The sequence below is a fragment of the Ischnura elegans genome, chromosome 2, assembly GCF_921293095.1.
Source record: "Ischnura elegans chromosome 2, ioIscEleg1.1, whole genome shotgun sequence".
NCBI classification, from domain to species: Eukaryota; Metazoa; Arthropoda; class Insecta; order Odonata; family Coenagrionidae; genus Ischnura; species Ischnura elegans.
The window spans coordinates 33,293,561-33,312,123 of record NC_060247.1 but is presented as its reverse complement, the minus strand read 5'-3'; the positions used below and the strand labels follow the sequence as shown (position 1 = coordinate 33,312,123).

At 34.1% G+C, this 18,563-nt stretch overlaps 1 protein-coding gene across 15 annotated transcripts in view; it reads right to left on the bottom strand.

Annotated features, from left to right (window-relative positions):
• Positions 1 to 2,135: 2,135 nt before the first annotated feature.
• LOC124153567 (kinesin light chain) overlaps positions 2,136 to 18,563 on the bottom strand; it is a 110,453-nt gene continuing 94,025 nt past the window's right edge. For 10 of the 15 annotated variants that reach the window (XM_046526821.1, XM_046526822.1, XM_046526814.1 and 7 more), the window contains 3 exons: positions 13,840 to 13,976; positions 12,422 to 12,473; positions 2,136 to 5,206 (listed from right to left, as the gene is read on the bottom strand). In XM_046526821.1, coding sequence (XP_046382777.1) covers positions 5,126 to 5,206; positions 12,422 to 12,473; positions 13,840 to 13,976 — 270 coding nt within the window. In that variant the 3' untranslated portion in view covers positions 2,136 to 5,125. Of the gene's footprint in view, positions 5,207 to 12,421; positions 12,474 to 13,839; positions 13,977 to 14,983; positions 15,709 to 18,563 lie in introns of those variants that run through there. The other 5 variants (XM_046526824.1, XM_046526828.1, XM_046526823.1 and 2 more) reach the window with 4 other exon arrangements.

Sequence of the window (18,563 nt, the reverse complement as noted above, 5' to 3'; positions counted from 1 at the left end):
TTATTACTTTCTTCTTGTACCTTTCCGGAAAGCATCCCCATGATATTTACGAGTTGTTTTAACCACGCAAGTTACGTAAATTTCATGAAAAAAATGAGCCATAAAACGGTCCAACAACCACGCATGTGATGACTGAGCTCGAACGTCACGCTTCGCTACTGTCCACCACTTTTGTCGGCAACGGGCGATCGTTTGAAGCGTTCTAAGTTCGATTTACGTAGATATATAGACGTTACTCTAGCTTGCGACGTTGTAGAGACTGGAGAGTATAGAGAGTTCGAACGTTTGACGGTGATGGCGCCACCCTTCACAGAATCCGCGGGAAAATGAACGCAGTTTTACCTTCTCACGTGCGGTTGTCATGCAAATTGAAGGTTCATGTTGGATATTTCAGAATAAATAAATGCTAGCAAACACTAAAATTCTTTTCACTCATTATTTCAATCCTCCGAGCATACCTGCACGGAGATTGTGGAAATATCGCTAATTCAATAATTCCATTTATTTGTAACACCATGGAATCTTCTATGGTAACACTACCTGCTACTCAATCGTTAATATTTGCTGGAAAAAAATTTGAATCCCAAAAAATGACAACGGTGATGAAATTACGAAAAAAAATCCTCTCGTATTTTATTTTTCGGTTAGTAAAGTTACTTTTCCCCAGCCTGAAATTTTAAAATAAGAAAATGAAAACAATTTTTTTTCTTAGCATAGCAAACATCGAAAGTGTGAAATTAATTTTAATTAATGCTCAACGTTTCTATTAATTCAAAATTCACTCAAGCCCAGGGTTACTACAGATATATTCCCCGTTTTAAAAAGTTTAGTGCGGAGATGTCGAGGAATATAGCAAGGCATAACCAGGATCATAACTAGGGGGGGCAGGCCATGGTCCTAGGGGAGACAAACCATGAGCTCGGGGGGGGGGAGGAGGGGGCGGGGAGGCCGTGGAATTTATGAGATTATTTCCTTGAAAAAATAGTTTTATTTTAGTTATGTATCTTATACTAATATATATCATTTTTCGTGGATTTAAAGAAAAGTTGTTGAATACTTTCGTTTCCATTCAGTACTGATTTTGCTTAAAGACTTGCAATTTTCGCTTCTATAAGGGGGGGGGGGCAGCTGCCCCCACCTGCCCCACGCTGGGTACACCCATGGAATATAGAAATATTATAATTTTCCTCCTTTTTAAGAAAAATAAAAAATAAGTACGTACCACATTCATATTTTATTAATTAATTTTTTTAATCATTAGCAAAGTTTACAGTTTGGCAGGTATTTTGCAAAAGGCGAATTCAGTAATCCGGCAATTTTACTGGCAGTATCACCTTCTCAAATATTGCGAGATTTTCATCTTATAGAGGAAAGGAGGAAGTACAAGAATGCAAGGAATTTTCCCTGAGCCAGGATCCACCACAGCAAGAAGGCATGGGAATGTGGATGACTTGTAACCATTGTTGTGGAAGGAATTGAAGAAGGGAAGAAGAGCATCAGGGGACAGTGGTACAGCGAGGGGGGTTTTTAGGGGGTCAACCCTAAAGAGCCTCGGGGGACCCCCCCCCCCGAAGAGCTCAGAGAAATTTTGAAGTTTAATCCATTTCACTTAATTGGATTGATATTACTAACAGAATAGTGTAAGGATTGATATAATATCCCTCAGAAAGCCGTAAAACTCACCATTTTGAACCATTTATCTTAAAATTCCACAATTTATTAATCTCGCACCTACCGCTTATCCTGGTGGGTATTCCATACCCCCACACACCCCGGCATTAGTTGCACCTAATCACCCCAGTATTAATGCATCAATAACATAACTGCAGAGTACCATTACAGTTAGAGTTAATATGTGACAGTTTCTTGCAAAGTTAACAACATTCTGTAGCATTTCAATGTGATGGAAATTTATCCATGATTTGGAAAAATTTTGGATTCAAAAAAATTCGTTTGTCTAACATGTGATTTTGTAGTTGGATTTTCATTATGAATCATAAAAACTCCTTAATTTTTCCTAACTAAGACTTTCTTTCTGTAAAGAATGTGATAAAAAAACAAAATTACTCATAATTACAAACTCATAATTTGGAAAGAGCCAGAAAAGGCTAAAAGGGTAAAATAAAACCCAATCATAATATTTGTGAATTTTAATAACTGCTAAAATAGGCAATGCAATCCATAAAGTTCAAGCGTCAGGTCATAACTTTATTGGTCTTCAGAGAAGCTCTTGAAGCACAATAACATTTTAAATGCTGCACATTGCATGGATATACAGTTATAAATGCATCAATGTTCAGCTGTACAAGGAAATATTTGTTCTTATTGACAGAAATCATTATTTACAGTACTAGACAAGCAACGAACTACTGATAGCATTGAGACAAGACATAAAAGTATTAGCATCATAATACTTAAGATACTTTTTTGCCTTAGAGTAGGTGAGCATTTTATTTTGGGTCAATTACAACTGTGATCAAATAAAATACTATTAATAGCAGTAAATCGCTCCCAAAATATTCCAGACAATTCTTTAATCGCACAGAACTTAATAAGCAAGTTCTTCTTTGCAAAATAGAAAATCTTTTAGTTAATCGGCTAATTGAAAATGTATTTGATATCATAACATCTTATCATAAATCAGGCACTCCACGAAAGATTCACAAAAAGAAAAAAATATCAACAGATTCAAGAAAGTTACAAAAACTATAGGTGACACAATAAAAAGTTTGTTAAACCTCTCCAGCAGTCTAAAATAAATTTCATTGACTTTTTATTTATTTTATGGCTTGATTATCAAATGGCTTAACTACTTGCAAAATGTATGTCACTTTGTGCTAGATACAGAGAAATTTCAAAAAGATAAAACAAAAATTCATAAATTAAGGTAGTGCACAAAATTATATTTACATGGGGTTACCAAGTTTGTATACTTTGGCGCATGTAAAATAGTAAGGCCTTCCGATTAAATATTGGTCTAAAATTTATGCAAAATAAAAATTTTAATGACTAACTAAAAATGCTACATCCTAACTTTGAAAGGAATGCAATGGTACATATCATTTTCCCACTCATTAAACATACAATGAGCTAAAAACTGTAGGCAAAAAATATAAATTCATAACACTTAAAGACTTAAATAGTTCTCATTTTTTAGCTGATAAATATAGGTACTTCATTAAAAACCCATCCTCTTGTGTTATTACTTCATATCCAGTCCCCTCATTTTTAAGGATTAAAAAAAAATTATTTATTCAAGATAATATCCTAAAATACTGTAACAAAGTTAAAATAAATCCTCATTATTTTGCCATACAGTTTATTGCGATGAAAAATAATAAACTTATCAATAATTAAAATAAATAAAAAACCACTACACCTATTATTGAAAGCATTAAAAGACAGTTAAATACAGGCTAAAAGAAAAATTATCTTTTTCTAATGCTTCAGCCTTCAGGGATTCAAAGAGTGTAAATTTAGAGATTTCACGAAAACCATGAACGGAGTCAATAAAATAATTACGTTCCTATGACAACCATTGCCAAAACATGTTTGCAACAGCAGACTCAAGGTATAAAGGAAGTATGTAGATCCAAATAAATCTTTACAAAATAAATGCACTTAGAAAAATGTTCAAAACAAGAATGCGCACTGTAATCCATTTCCCTATAAATACACACCATACCCATTCACAGGATGAGGGTCTTCACCATTTCATTAAGTCTTATCTCTTCTCACTCTTCCCCTGGCATTTTTCCAGAACATTTATCATGAAATGGCATTAATACAGGGGCAAAAATTATAATGGATCAAATGTGGAATAAGAAAGCCCTCTTTGGATTACTTCCTTCTCTTCCCTTGGAGAAGAAGAAAGGTATTCACCAAACGCACATCAACATCTCTTCAGTTACCCAATCAAGAGAAATTGAGCACTGAGAGAATCGCTGACAGCTGGAGGCTCATCTAATAAACACAATTATTCGTAGCAAAACCAACAAACACAACAACTGATAAACAATGTAACTTATAAAAATCTTTTCATGGAGAAGATAAACAATACAGCAACTGTAATAAATACTATTTTCAGCTTTATAATGTAATTAATGCTGGGAAAATGTTCAATTAAACCAGAGTCAGAAGTTCACTTACGTCATTACCAAACAAAGAACTCATTTTAAGTCTCTTCTATACTACACTAAATTCTCTATTAGTAATTTATCATACCCATTATGCTGCTATCTTTCCAAGAATGATTGGCTCAACAGCTACTCTTTTCAATGCTTTGAGAAAACATAAGCTTGAGATCTGATAGTAGCATCATTTGCTGCCATTAAAATAGTAGTATTTGTCAATAAAATAGTTGTAAATCACTAAAAACATACATTACAAAGGAACAACCAATGCCATAACAAGAATAAAAGGTCTAAAAAGTCATATAATACTGAAAACAATCAAATCATTTTATACAAGTCTGAATACAAAGAAAGGACCAATCCCAGTTAAAGCACTGCTTTCACTTTCATTACCAATTTCTTACGCCCACAGCGAGTCTATGAATAAAAACTACAAACAAATTTCAAGATTTGGATAAAAAATGCATAAGTCAGGCATTGCATTAACAAAGGGAAAAATAAGTATTAAATAAAATACATTCTTTTAAAAGATAACAGTTTTTTTTCAAAGCTGCACCAGTTACTATTTAAAAGTAATTCATCAATAAGTTAAAATTTTACTAGAGATGTGATTTTGGGAAAAAATCACATCCCACAAGTTAGGAGCTATAAAATAAAGATAATAACTGCCTACTATTGATACCTTTTCTCACTGCTTTAACTGCCAATGAGTAGACTAGATATTACCTTGCATCATAAAATATCTTAAAAGGTGGACATCCATGCACAAAATTCACATAGCAATTAAGGATTGAGTCCATTTTGGAATGATTTGCATCACAATTTCCATGGCTCTTACAAAGACACAGTCTTGTGCTGTTGCAAGCAAATAAAAGCCACAATCAAAAGAATGAATATTTAACCATTCCTGATTTCTTCCCAACACCAGTCTTCCTTGAAATTATTAGTTTTATTATCTTTGGAAAAAAAGGCCCTACCACACTTCTCCAACACTAAGTAGCTTCTTGCCGAAGCTGGTCAGAACTGGCTGCCCTGCCTCTTAGGCTCACCACACAAGGATTGGAATGGCATTGCTGAAACAGGAACATGAATTAATCGCAATAATTCAGAACACCCCACTGCAACAACAACCCATTCACTACAACAAAACTCATTTTTACCCAGTGGACTATGAAACTTACATTGGGTTATTAATTTATTACAAACTGATGCACATCAAAACTCATATATGTACTCCGAGAAGAAATATCCCTGAGCCAAATGGATTTCCGTTAAATTTATATCCAGGTGAAAACTTGGACAAAACCCCGAAAGATTCAAACATTCATGCACTAGGTTTCAAGAGCCTAACACCTCTACATGTGACATGTTTTGCTGTTTCAAAGCTACAAAGCTATGCAATTTACTGTTCAACAGCGTGTTTCCTCTCACTTTCATTAGCTAAGGTTGCATGGCTCCCGCAACCTGCCACAGCCCCACTAACTAGGCCACTAAGAGGGCTGGGAGGGGAAGAAAAGGGAAGGGTAAACCAAACGATTAGATACAGCAGTGTAGGTTTTCACATGTCCATTTTTTTTTTATTTCTGAATCGATGTTGATCACAAGCTCTTCTCCTCTGAAGTTTTGCACACGGATCTTTTCCTTTGTAATGCCTTCGTCCCTTCCCACTCATAAGTTGTGGTTTTAAAAGCCAGTTTTTTGTTCACACTCAATTTAGAAGCCCTGCTTTGTTGCTGTCCTGATTGCTCTTCATTTTGAACGTAGGTTTTTGCAGCGAGGGGCATCGTTGCCAATGGCTTCCGGGTGCAGCTGCGTGTTGCCCTTTGTCTTGCAAGCTTTCGCATCCGTTACAGGGCACATCATCAGGCGATGAATGAAATTACGGAACACATTAATTGACAACCAATTCCGTAATTTCATTCATCGCCTGATGATGCGCCCTGTAATGAACGCGAAAGCTTGCAAGACAAAGCGCAACACGCGGCTGCACCCGGAAGCCATTAGCAACGATGCCCTTTATTTTGTACACAGGTAAGTAAACCAACACATTTTCTAATTACTAGGTGCTACTGAGGCATAAGATTCCTCAATGAGAAGTAACAATAAGTAGAATCAACTTTTTCATCATCCAAATATAAGACTTAAGCATAGAAACATAAGCAGTCAATGATTAAATAATATTTTTGAGGTTTAGTGAAAACTTTCACCAGAAAAGAAATTGGAATGATATAATATTATCCATACATATGGGACAAATACTAAACTCTTTGATAAACTTCCGTTTCACTATCAGAGATTCGATATGGAAAACATTTTCAGGTCAAGTTATAACTTCAACCATCAAGAAGTACTCTGCAAGGAGGAGGACATGAAAATTCAAAAGCACTAATAATTACTGCTCGATTAAGGAATAATTGCCAATATTATTACTCATTTCATTTCATTACTCAACATTTTTCAAGAGATTTTTCAAATGTTTTTTATCATGCTTTCGACTATATGATGAGATATAAGATCTATTTGACATATTTTATAGTGGTGCATAAAAGTTATGAAAAAATAGTTCATAGAGAAGTTAAAAAGTAGCCAAGTAGATCTACCAAGAATTCACAAACATAAATGTCACTGCAAAAATTCACCTGGTGTGAAAATGAATACTGACCATTTCCTCAGAAGATAGATTTGTAAACAAGCACTCTAGCTATCGTTACAAAATTATTTCTAAGCAAAAAAAACACAAAAAACTACGATTAAAATATCACATTAATTAGCAAAGCTAGACAAAACCTTTTGCAAGATAAGGAGGCTGTAAATGGATGGATGAGTACATTTTAACTCAAGAGTCTAAACCCTATCGAGATGGAGGAGTTCTCGCCTTAGCACGACTGCTTTACTGAGCTCCAAGAGACTCTTCCGTGCCCTCCGTGCGGAGCATTTTTGCAGGACATTCGTTAAGAAGGGTCTCCCTGATAATCACGCACTCTCACCTTTTTCGACCCTTCTTGGACTCCAAGGGTAGTTGGGCTGCCTCCTTTCGGGGTTTATAACCCTACCAGCGGCATTGGTTCGCATTCAACCATGCTTCATTTATATGAATTAGCTATATGGATAATTGTTGCTTGCACGTAAATTGGAGACTTCAAATTGAATTCCTCGTTTTATTCTGAGAATTGTCAAATTTTGAACGAACTCTGCCGTCAATATTAATGCACCAACAATTTACATGTTGATATTTATACTGAAATAGAGATATAAGTTAATATTTATCGTAGAATTTTGTTTAACAATTGTAAACGCTGCTAAAAAGGCAAAGAATTCAATTCTCAGTATATATTTTTTGAGAAAGGAACAAATATTTTGAAAACTGACTGAATGAACAACTGAATGACCGTGGCCCCGTACCAAAGAGGGGTAATATAAGACGTCTTATATTACTTAAAGAGAGGTAATACAAGATGAGGGGTCCGGGTACCTGCTCCTGGATTTCGAGGTTATGGCCCAAGTCCTATTTTGGTGGGTCCCGAAACTAAGACTTCACAAAGCCGCGACCGTCATCAAAGGGGGAGAGCAAGAAAACGCATATTTTCGGCATTCGATCGCAAATATTTCTGAGGAAAATTTGCAGATTTCATCTCCCGGGTCAAAAAAAATCCTGCAACATACCTATGTATTTTCGTCATTCGTAGGGAAAGGGTTGAAGCCTTGAGCCCATTCTTGAAACGTAGGTAGGTATTCTCAGAAACATAATCCCGGTCATTCATTACAATTATTTCATTGCTAAGACTGGCATTAACTCTCGCTAGTCATGAGAAGATAATACAATAGTTGTTGACAACCACTAATTTCTTGTTGAACTAGAGTCGACAACCACTATTAATTATCAGAATAAATGCCCAGGCCAATACATTGCCCTCACTCCACAATCCTTATTAGCTCTAAAATCTGGTCTCATTATTCTCTCTTATGATTCAGTTTTCAGGGATAAAAGACATTTGAAACAACCTTTAAAGGGACATGAGCTGCACAGAAATGTCTTATCTCAGAGGAATTTGATCCCAGCAGATTTCACATGCCTAGGTACTGATGGGTATAGAGGGTTAAACTGACAATGCTATAGGTGGAAACAATATACTTCATCACATAATAATCCCAATGCAATTCCAATTCCGAAAAGGCAATTTTACCAATATGGATGCTAACATTAAAACTTTTTCTAATGCTACCCATCAAGAGCAATCTTAAGAAATGTGGTATCTAGTAATTTCATTGTTCTTCAACATAAAAATGTGCTTGCAATTAATTTTTTAAATCCCAAGCCTGTACTCTGCAAGGCTGAAGGTATGGAAAGGGTAATTTCTCATAGATTCTCCATATATTGCACTCTTAATTGCTATGGGAAGATCACATTCTTTTCCTCTCAATAATATTGGAAGAGTTACCTAAGCTTTTCATCGACAGTAGCCACCATTGCATTGATTTGGACAGGAGTCCTATTAACCACAAATCACCATAACAGTTTTCCGCTAAAGTAAACATAACATTGAACGAGAATATGATCCTGTTCTCACATACTTAGACAAGAATTTAATTTAAATATAGAATTTCAGCAAAATACCAGACAATATATGAATTTGGATGAATGATAGCAAAATTTCAAGATTTTAGCAATATTTCTCAACGGTTAAATAGAAAACATCAATTAATTGGAAAAAATTACTCTCCTCAGATCATCCGTTACTTGAGGTTCCAATAAAAATTCTTTCTTGTGGTCAACAACAGAATTAGTCTGATTTATTCACCAAAACTTCTTTCCTGAAAAAAATTCTAGCCTGCAGAGCTAAATAATGATGTTCCTCATACAATAAGTAGGAAAGAATATCCTCAGTCATAGTCCATTCCTTCCGACTTAGATATCAATATTATCACTTTTATCCAGAAATTGATTATTTTCCTTTTTAAACATCCAAAATGGCATATTTAAGTTTGCAACACTTCTATTCACCATCATTAATAATTGAAGAATCACCTGGTTAAATTTCTCCGGAAAAAGTACAAAATCTGCTGCCTTTGATAAAACAAGGCATTAAACTGCTCACCATTTACCTTCAGTACAGATGATCAACCTTACAGTTGACAACCACTTAAAACTTGCTATAAAATTATTGATGAAGGTATTGGAAACTGCTTGAACTAAATTTTTCCACCAATTAACTCACTGATAGAAGAATTTTCCGCACATAATTCTTTGACATGGGATATTTTTCTAAAACCAAATGAAGATTGTAAACTATGCCAATATTACTACACAAGTAAAACTAACCTAACAATTTTCAACCACGATACTTTCCAGTATAGTCTAGTGAGGTAGAATTCCACAGCCAGTAGGACCACGAGACAATCTAGCAGATCCGCCGACTCATAAATATACCCCTTCCATTTGCATGATTGTATATATATATATATATGACTTCTTGACGAAAATATGGCATTTTGTACCTGATGATAGCGAAGTAAGGTCGCTGAAACGCGTCGTACCAAATAAAATTACTGTGGACATGCACTAAGTTTGCTCTTCATTTACCATTGAATCTAGCAGATGCCAAGTTGTCATGTAGAGTATTGCTATTTATTGCTATTTTGGTAAGAGGGAGAGGACAGTAGCTCATGATGGCACGTGTACCTCTCAGCCCATTGCCCCAAAGTATCTCCCCATTCATATGCCAAAAGCAACAAGATACACATCCAAAGTAGAGAAAATTTCCATGTTTACTACAAGAAGACTATGATGGTGAAAAATTAATTATTTGATTGACGCATTTCAGATGAAAATAGAATTTGCAATGAGGCATTTTAATCATTCAGGGAATTTATTGGATTGTTATAGAGGACCATTTGATTGCTACTGATAGAGGACCATTTTAAATGAGGATTTCAATACAAGCTCAATTGAATATCAGAAAACAACTCGAGGAACTGAAGCCTGAAGTTTGGCAAAAGAGTACACTTGCAAAAGCAGGTTTTACTGACAGGCAATTACTGCAATATTATTCATGACATTACTTTAGCAAGGAAAGGCTAGAGAGAAATCCACTGGAGCCATAGCAATGATGGTTGAAATGCTGTAGTGGTCAAAGATGACTTTTTTAGAAAAAGAGGATTTCTACTTTTAAAAATTAAATTACTAGCTTAATAAACTCAGTTATGAAAAATAAACAGTGGTATCTATCATGAATACTCATTCTTTACTACACGTAATAAAATGAGGTAATTAATCTGAAATCATCACTCATTCGTCCAAATAGGTTAAATGCTGATGTTTGGAATAATTTTTTTTTAATGAACACACAGAGACCCTACAGTAGAAAATTGCACCCTTATTTCAGAACAAACAGTCTCACTATTAATGGAAAGGGCAAGTTTTTATCACCCAACAGCACTACTTCTGTGTATATTTTATGATTATGTACCTCACAAAAAAATTCATTATAAGAGGACAAAAAAGAATATTTTTTCTTATTATTAATAATCAAGACTGGTAACATACTTCCAATTCAAACTTAATAAGGGCTTGACTCCAAAAGCAGTCTCATACAAAATCCTCAATTTATTTCTCCAAAAGGTTGCGATTTCTCTAAATTCTTTAGAGATAGTCAAGTGATCCAAACATCATTTCTCTCTATGAAACTCAAGATTACCCAAACACACAGTCAAAGAACGCAATATCCACATAAAAAATTACAGAAGTTGATATGACCACTACTAAGGAATTTTCAGAAACTGGAACACAGGATGGAGCATCAATACTTTGATTGAGAGTGATTCATTTGGATTATCACTTCACTAGCCAGTTGTTCTAAATGCTCCTCTCCCCTACCTTCCTGAGTTTTTCTAACCTGCCCCCTGACAAACCGTTTATTTAATTCTCAGATGATAAATCATAACATAACAACCAAAGTTTAAATATCTAGGACAATAATCACAAATGAATGATCCATCTCTCTCGTTTACACTTTTCCCTCCATTGGGCCAGACAATTATCAAAGCTCAACTATAACTGACCACCTTAAAATTCATTTTTAAAATGACGGTAGTCCGTGTAATAAATACTATTATAATCTCTAAGAAGCAAATTTAAAAATTCATTTAGGATGGTGAAAATAAAAATTAAAAAAATCACAATTTCACCACAAATATCATGTCAGTTAGATGCCCCTATCTTCTGAGTCACAGCATGCATTAACAGCAACATTATTTTGAACACAGTCAAACATCACATAAACAAAACATGTACTCTTATGGGTGGATACTGCTAAAATTAAACATAAAAATTGAAGAAACCCATGAAAACGTTTCCAGGAATAAGCAACTGGTTCTTATTTTATGTATATGCACATAACTCTTCAGCCAGTCAATTGCATGAGTACAAGCAATATACTATAAACATAGCTTTTAATGAAGTCTAGTAACTATTCATTTAATCTAAATTCCAATGGAAGTTCTGAAGTTCCATCATCGACTTTCTTTTACGATTATCCAAATTCAGGATATAATTGAAGAATGACAAACACTTGCTTGAGCAAGGTATTAACAACTGATACAAATAAAACGTCTATCGTTCAATTTGCAAATATAATAGAGCTTAATAAGGCAGGATTTATCAAATCCCTATCCTTCAAAAGTATTACAATAGCTGTAAAACTAAGCAAAATATTATAAAGTATTTCAGCATGAATTTTTTAAACATTTAAACTCGGTAGAGCAAAGAAATATTTAGCATTCAAATGATAATGGCATAGTAATTCAAATTTAAAAATATTTACATAAATTTAATAACCTAAAGTGAACACAAAAGAATGTGCACCACCAACAAAATATTTTTCATATTTGTGAAGATAAAATAATTTGCCATTTTTCCATGCACTAACATTCAAATTAAATAACAGGAAGGCACGTTTCAGCAAAATTTTACTTTGACATCAGGGTGTACATACGATCAATAAATGAGCATGATTTCTGAAGAAATCAGCACAAATTTTACTAAAAAAATATCAATAAGAAGTTGAGTATCTCCAAACAATGAAAATGTGAAGGCAAGATAAATTTGAGAAGGACCATCAAATATAGTTTCAAGAAACTTTGAAACCATAGAAAAAAGTTCGAAAATCATTTTTTTTCCAGCATGCAACGTGAGAATTAGTGGAAAAGTCATCAGCAGAAGGAAAACTTATGCATACCTATGAATGAGAGAAATGAAAACACAGCCAAAAAATAACTCAAAGCAAACTCACCTGATCTTGATTCTGGCTACTAAGAACGGACATTGAACTTGCGCGCTTCATGCTGAAACAAGAAGAGAACTCCCACAGTAATGCAGCAAATAAGCACATTCCATAAAAAGGAGGGAGGAATTCTCCTTTATCTAGCATTAAATTAACATTAAATATTAATATAATTTACAAGAAAGTGAGGTTTTGTTTATTTCTGGGAGACCATGCGGCAGACTACAGCTTCTCACAGCCATTTTACAGGCAGCCTAAAGAAGATGATGGTAGAGAGAAAGGTTAGTCATTCTGCCAAATACAGCCATTTCCAACCAAACCCACCCAATGCTAAAAAAATACCAAGTCGTAGGAATAAACTACTAGTTTGTGTGTCCAGGGGGAAAGGAAAATAATAAGTAATAAATGGAGCCACCTAAGTTGTATAACAGAAATATTCAAGATCCCAGCTGTAGCATCATAGAGCATTAAAACTATCCTTTCCAAAACAATATCACCTGATAACCTGTCAAAGTTCACAGACATTTCCCAATGCCATATCACACACTTACCCTCAAAGAAGAAGTAGATCTCAAGTTCAAGGACCAAATTTGAACCATTGATCTGTTTAGTGACAGTTAAATCCATTCCCTTAAGGAGGTTCAATTGATGAGATATCATACTTTACACTTGGAAATGGTCAAGATTTTTTAAATGCAGGAAAAATAAGAAAATCTGATCAATGGCACTATTCAAGCAAATCAAACAAGCAATACTTAAACATAGTATTCATGCAGTGTTCAAGCCAATTCTTTAGCCAGCTGAATGTTAACAAATAAATCAAATACACAGGAGAGTCTTGTGCCACTTTTAAACATAAGTTACACACACAAAATTTAACTACAGTAAGTAAAATATTTGTACATCCATGCAATACTCATGTTGAAATCAGTGAACTATGCAACAAGCAGCTGTTATTTCTGACATACTGTAAACTTCTAGCACCCAAAGTTCAAAGTAACCAACTTACCTTTTTAAATCGCACATATTACATTACTTCTCTAAATGGCCTCTTTAATTAGGGCTTCTACAGTCTTTCTTATATTTTTTATGGAGAGCAGTGGTATGGCTCAGTGGCAAAAAGTAGAACAATAAATTGTACCAATTATCACAAAGAGCTGATATTTATAACTTCAAAGAATTTCACGAGTCTTTCAGTAAGAGAGATACTTTTCAAAATGACAGAACCATCAAGATCCAGATTAGTCATTGATCAAACAAAGGCATTAAAATCACTAATGAGTAGACTTGGACATCCATCCCACTAGCGACAGCAATGGAAAGTAAGGATTCATCTACCCGACTGAACCATTCCAGAACTCGGCCTAACCTCACTCTCCTCCCCTTCAACCTTTTCACAGGCCGAGGGCTAGGAGTGGCGCACCTACCTGTTATTAAAGCTCTCTATAGTGTCATTGTTTCGCCCCTCTCCTCGGTTTGTCAACTTCTGCATCAGCTTGGCACTGCTCCGTCTAATTGAAGCTCGAAGTTTTGAGAAGGAAGCACTCCGTCTGAGTTTCCCGTACTAAGGAGGTAGGAGAAACAGCACAGTCACCAGATTTGCAACCCCTCCCACCTAGAAAAACCAGTCCCCCCGAATCTCTGGTCTCGGAATGATTTCACATCATCATTTCTCGGTTCTGAATGCAGATTCCCTTCAATCTAACAGGTCTAATACCCTGAACACTCCATTAGCAAATGTACAGAGAACCAACAAGTTATACACACACTATAATCCCTGAGCCAATTACAGGCAGCAAGTAAATATGAAGTGGAGCAGTATGTAAACGTCCAAATGGTAGCAATGATGAAGTTTAACAACTTGAAAATTTTACCAGAAAAAAATCATTCATTGTGCAACAAATTTACTCGGCTTTCATAGCAAGCATTCAAATTTTACTACATGCAATTAGAAGTATAGTGCAAAGGAGAGACATTCCACTTTCCAAGCTGAAGAATGACATCCATTACTTTTTGAAGGAAAACACTGCCAAGGGATTAATGGGTTAGAGCATACCAAATATTCTTACAGCCTTGTCTAACAATTCAGATAAAAGCTTTCACCAAAAACTCATCAACATGCAGGGAAGTTAAAAAGAAATAAATGAAGAGGTGATAACAAACTTGCACAATGAAGAGTGACTACAGTGTCTTTAAAAAAGGAAAGAATTGACCCATTTTAATGCTATCAGCTCTGCTGGGATGTAATTCTTTCTAAAATGAATATACTTTGGGGATAATTTTTTCTCAAGGTGAGAATTGTGACTACATATATTTACGAGAAAATAAAAAGGTAAAAGAACTGAGAGGGTAGAATAAAATGCAACAATAATACAGTAAACAGTCTGACAGCTACATCATAATATAACGGTGCTATAATGGATTATGATTATTAAGAAATGCAACCATGTTGATGACAACAAAACAGCACGAAAAATTCTTCAAAACTTTTCTGCTTTTTTTTTGGAGTGCTAAACAAAATATTCTGGTCAGAGATAAACTATGGATGTAAATGAAAATAAAAATTGCTTATTACAGACCAAAATTGGCAATAAATATTTTATTACAACAAATTGTACAAAGAGTATTTTTAATCTGTACATTAAAGATCTAAAATCCATATTTTCAGTATTTTCAAACGATTCTATTTTTGCATTTTTTAACACTGCTCCCCAAGCGAGAAACGACATTTTCAAACAATTCTCAAAGGACTATCATAACTGGAACTAGGAAATCAAAGATAGAATATATCATCAGTTAACTAGATAAAATATGTGACCTATCAAAAAATAGGGGACAGTCATTGGTTCCCGTTGTGTGACACAAGGGTATTTGGTAGATTTGGAGAGATGATATTTTACCAGGAGAGGGAAAATATGATGGCATGGAACAAGAATATTCTGACTATAAAGACAATATTTGGAGTCAACAATTAAGATAATAATGGGCAAACATAAAAAATACACAATACAAATGTGAAAACATTTTTAAAATCTGAACTGCTTAATAAAATGTGTAAAAAATATTTGTGAATGGGACAAGTTGAATTTGTGCAAACTGTCAATACTACTACTCTTCACAGAAGCCAAACAGTACTTCATGTTTGCATGAAGAAAATAAAATGATTCCACTTTTTCATTCCTTTCTCATGACTGCAGCCCAAGAACGTGGAAAATTTTGTTTTTAAGACCACTCTGGCGTTGATCCGTTCCTGACTGCTCCGTGGTTCTCTGAACATAACCTATGGAGGCTGAGGGCTGTAGAAACAAGAAATGAATGAATGAATTCATGATGTGGACCGTGAAAAGGACTGTCTCAAGCAGTTGGTAACAAGCCCTCAAATTAATAAAGAAAGCAAGTGCCTCAATCTTGGACAGGAGTTTATGGAGCAATTTAATGGTCAAAGATTAGATACTTGAAATCCCAATAAATCATGGCAAGGAACGTAGAATAGACAAATTTTCCACATTTTTGACAAGAATATGTACTTGAGATAAATGAAATTTATTTACTGCAGCCCGTAAATTATGCATATATAAATAATAAAATGTAACACATACTTAAAGTAAAGTAAGGATAAGATACTGATGGGAACTGGGAGTTTCATAGCATAATTAATCATACCGAATAAAAAGTAACAGAAACAGCTCAACTAGCAGTTACTATTAATTAAATACAGTATATGACCAAAAATACCATTGAACTTGGTGAAAATATAAAATATTCAGATACAATAAAAGCTGTGTACAGTGAAGCCAAGCAACGACCATTAAAGAGAAGTTTGAATTTCAAATAATGGAATAGAGGGTGCTTTTCAAAATACCACATTATGCAAAGGCTGACCAAACATTTGAGGGAAAATTATTATGTAACCATTAAAAATTGCAAATAAGCAAGGTGAAGTTACTTATGCCATTTAAGACATCAAGTGGCCCAACCACCAGTGCCAGCTTTTCTCAACTGTTTTATGAAAGAAATCAGACTGAATAAAACATAACTTCATTGAAAATAGATTGACTCATAGATAATATAACTACATATTTATGTACGTGAATTAGCACACAAATAATGATAGCTGTAACACACATTCCTGAGTATTTATGGATTAATTGATAATACAGAGAAATTACAAATAAAGCAAATTTGCTAATAGCTAATCTCCAATAAATTCCAAAACAATATTCCACGTGTTCACAAATATCCTCAAAATTATTCTCAAACTGTTAATGCATTACAACATAAGAAAATTATTAGGAATGTGTCAATTATTCTAAACTGTAATTCATTTCTAATGAATTTTAAGGAACAAATTGTGGATGTCAGAATGAACTTGAATGTACAGCAACAATAACTGAAGTCTCCGGTTATTCTGAATTATTATTCAGAAAACTCATCGCATTGATTCTTGCAATTCTGAATATCAATTAACACAAATGTAAAGAGAATCATGACTAAAATAGGTAAAAAAAAAGGTCAAGAGTTAAGTCAATTCTCTGAAAATGTGGTATTCTGAAAAACAATGCTTTAAGAATCCATGCAAAAGTGATCCATTTCCAAAAAATTCCCAAACAGAACCATTTACCTACTTAAACTACGAAAGAAGTAAAAGCTAAAAAATGTTTTCCATGCAATTTTTTTACAAAATTATTAAAATAATATCTAATGTAATATCACCTTCTACACAGCGATATGTATCGGAAAAAAGAAATGATTAGCAACTGTAATAAAAGTCATGCAATAAGCATGTGATACATTGTTTTAAATGAAACAATGCAAATTTCTCTTTAACTCCAAATCATTACTACGTAACTTGTTTAAAAAATATGGGCTCAGAGAATACATGTTTCTTTAAATAGAAGCATTAGGTGGCAACATCTTTCTCCAGAAAACAATGGGGTACCTTCTTCTTCCACTGTTTACTGCCTAAAAATATCTAAAAAAATTTGTCATACTTTCGCCCTTTAAAATTACTGCTCTATTGTTTCTGAGCAACAAAACCACATGCCTGACATTTATTTCAATTGCTACAATAATAACAAATTATATAACATGTTTAAATAGAAGATCTCACAAGTAAAACACTTGCATCATAGGTGCATTAGGTGTATACCGTTCTTTCTATGTTGTCCATGAAGCTGATGTTTGTTTAATTTCCAGAAGCTCTCGGACTATAGCCAGAGATTTCAACTTTGAATGACATTAGGATAATGGCTATCGTATTTAAAAAATCCAATTAGCCTACATGAAACTTTCAGTTAACATATGTGCCTATTTCTTTGTAGGAAAAATTACTTCTTCGTAAAAAAAATACATAGGTGCCTAACCAACATTTGCAAATATTATACGGCAAAGTGATACAATCACCTTGATGTACCTAATCGCAAGAAAATACCTCCGAATTTTCTATGATAAATTATTTTCCTAATAGGAAACCAGGCGAAGCACCATATTTGAAATATCAAATTGAAAAGTTTTGACAAATGAAGGCAAGATCACAAGAGGGATTGAGATTTTTAAAAAGCACTCATACGATTTAAAAAGCTTACTCCTCACGACTAACACTGTAATATCTTAAAATTTGCCTAACTCTTTCCTTTTCATAGAAGCAAGCATAAAATAGTGAAATTCATAAATGACGATGAAAGAGCCATATAATATTTTATGCCCACATGGAAATCTCATCTTTTGAGAAAAATAGCACAGGGCGTTTCAAGGAACAATATTCACTAACTCTTGCTTTACTTTGTGGTATTCCATTATAAGTTTCCTGGATATCAGACAATTACTTATACCACTTATTTTTGCTCTTAGATAAAAAAATAAGTGGCATAAGTAATTGTCTGATATCCAGGAAACGTTTCAAGGAACCCAAGCTTTACTTTGATTAATCATTAAATGGATGATCTTAATATCCGGGAGCAGAAAAATGTCATGAGAAAATGAGTGAAGAAATTTAGTAGCAAGAAAACAAATATGGCTAAACATTTCATCCAAAGAAGAAGTTTCCTGGCCTGTGGGACGCCATTTCAGTGCTAAGTACGATTGTTTGAGATTAAAAAAAGAGGTTTTATGATTTTTTTGTGTCTTGAACATTTTCATGCAAATCAAAATA